Raw genomic sequence first — 1,800 nt, forward strand, 5'->3', positions numbered from 1 at the left:
AAACTCTTGGCTGTTTGGGGTCATCCCGCCCAATTAGCCCAGATCCCCCCCAGATCGCCCCCTCGGGGCTCGGGGCGGCCGCGCAGCTGCCCCAAATCGCCACCTGCGCCTCCGGGATGCCCTTTTAATCCTATTAGAGAGTCAGGCTCGGRCGGGAAAAAGGGATAAAAGGGGAGAAAATGAGGGTTTTGCCGCCTCGGCGTTGTTGGGGGTGATCTGCGGCCCCTGGGGGGCTTTGGCCGTCACTTGTCACCCTCTGCACCTTCCCCCTCCTCCCGGGGGCCACCCGGCTCTAATTAAAGCAGCGGCGCGGGGGTTAATTAACACGGACGRTGTCAGATATTATCCCGATCAAACGGAGAGGGGTCACACCCCACAAAGTTTTTCCCCCAAAAAAGCCTCTCAGGAGGGTTTTTTTTTAACCCCCTCTTTCATGTCCCCCTCTCGGGTCGCGTCACCCCCTCCCCCGCCCCTCATTAATCACCGTTAATTGCCCCCCTCGCCCCCCGGGGACTCCGCAGGTGTTCGAGGGGACATCAGGGATCGACGCCAAGGCGACAACCTGCGAGTTCACGGGCGACATCCTGCGCACGCCGGTGTCCGAGGACATGCTGGGTGAGGGCGGCTCGGTGGCGCCGAAATTTGGGGGGTTCGGGGATTTGGGGCATCCCTGGGCGGGGTGTCGGGTGACATCGAGCTGTGACTGTCACCTCAGACAGGGACAAACGCCCCTCCCCGAGTTATCCCAGGGAAAAACGCTTGGGATGGGCTGGGGAAGGGGTCCCGGGTGAGGTGGAACCCCATTCCTGGAGGTGTCACCCCAACCCTGAGAGTGCCACCCCAACCCTGAGAGTGCCACCTCATCCCTGGAAATGTCACCCCATTCCTGGAGGTGTCATCCCTATCCCTGGAAGTGTGACCCTGTCTCTGGAGGTGTCACTCCATCCCTGAGAGTGTCACCCCATCCCTGGAGGTGTCACCCCATCCCTGGAGGTGTCACCCCATCCCTGGAGATGTCACCCTATTCCTGGAGTTGTCACCGCATCCCTAGAGGTGTCACCCTATCCCTGAGAGTGCCACCCTAACCCTGAGAGCGCCACCTCATCCCTGGAATTGTCACCCCATCCCTAGGAGTGTCACCCCATCCTTGAGAGTGTCACCCCCATCCCTGAAGGTGTCACCACATCCCTGAGAGTGCCACCTCATCCCTGGAAATGTCACCCCATTCCTGGAGTTGTCACCGCATCCCTAGAGGTGTCACCCTATCCCTGAGAGTGCTACCCCAACCCTGAGAGTGCCACCCCATCCCTGGGAGTGTCACCCCCATCCCTGGGAGTGTCACCACATCCCTGGAGGTGTCACCCCCCTCCCTGGAGGTGACCCCATCCCTGGAGGTGTCACCCCATCCCTGGAGGTGACCCAATCCCTGGAGGTGTCACCCCATCCCTGGAGGTGTCACCCCACCCCTGGAATTGTCCCAGGCCAGGCTGGACAGGGCTCGGAGCCACCTGTGATAGCGGCAGTGTCCCCGTGGCAGGGGGGTGACATCGATGGCATTTAAGGTCCCTTCCCGCCCCATCCAGTCCGGGATTCACTCGGGATCCAGGTGTGGCTCCCGTGTCCCCTCAGGTCCCCGAGTTCGGGTACCCCCCAAGTCCCCTCCCCGCCCCCTCTGGGGGTGTCCAACCCCCCTAAACCCCATCAGATCCTCCCGAGCGTGTCCCCCACCCCACGGGGCGGTGCCTGCGGTCACTCGGTGTCGGGCCGGGGGGTGGCCCTGTCCCCGCGCTGACCCCCCGT

At 62.8% G+C, this 1,800-nt stretch overlaps 1 protein-coding gene across 1 annotated transcript in view; it reads left to right on the plus strand.

Moving 5' to 3' along the window:
* Positions 1-1,800, plus strand: part of LOC130587190 (V-type proton ATPase subunit B, kidney isoform-like) — a gene marked incomplete at both ends in the record, with an annotated part of 10,341 nt that overhangs the window by 3,732 nt on the left and 4,809 nt on the right. Inside the window, one exon of the mRNA XM_057388155.1 lies at positions 522-615. Coding sequence (XP_057244138.1) covers positions 522-615 — 94 coding nt within the window. The remainder of the gene's footprint in view (positions 1-521; positions 616-1,800) is intronic.

The sequence above is a fragment of the Malurus melanocephalus genome, unplaced genomic scaffold (assembly GCF_030028575.1).
Source record: "Malurus melanocephalus ecotype Western Australia unplaced genomic scaffold, MMel_1.1 scaffold_1620, whole genome shotgun sequence".
Lineage (NCBI taxonomy): Eukaryota > Metazoa > Chordata > Aves > Passeriformes > Maluridae > Malurus > Malurus melanocephalus.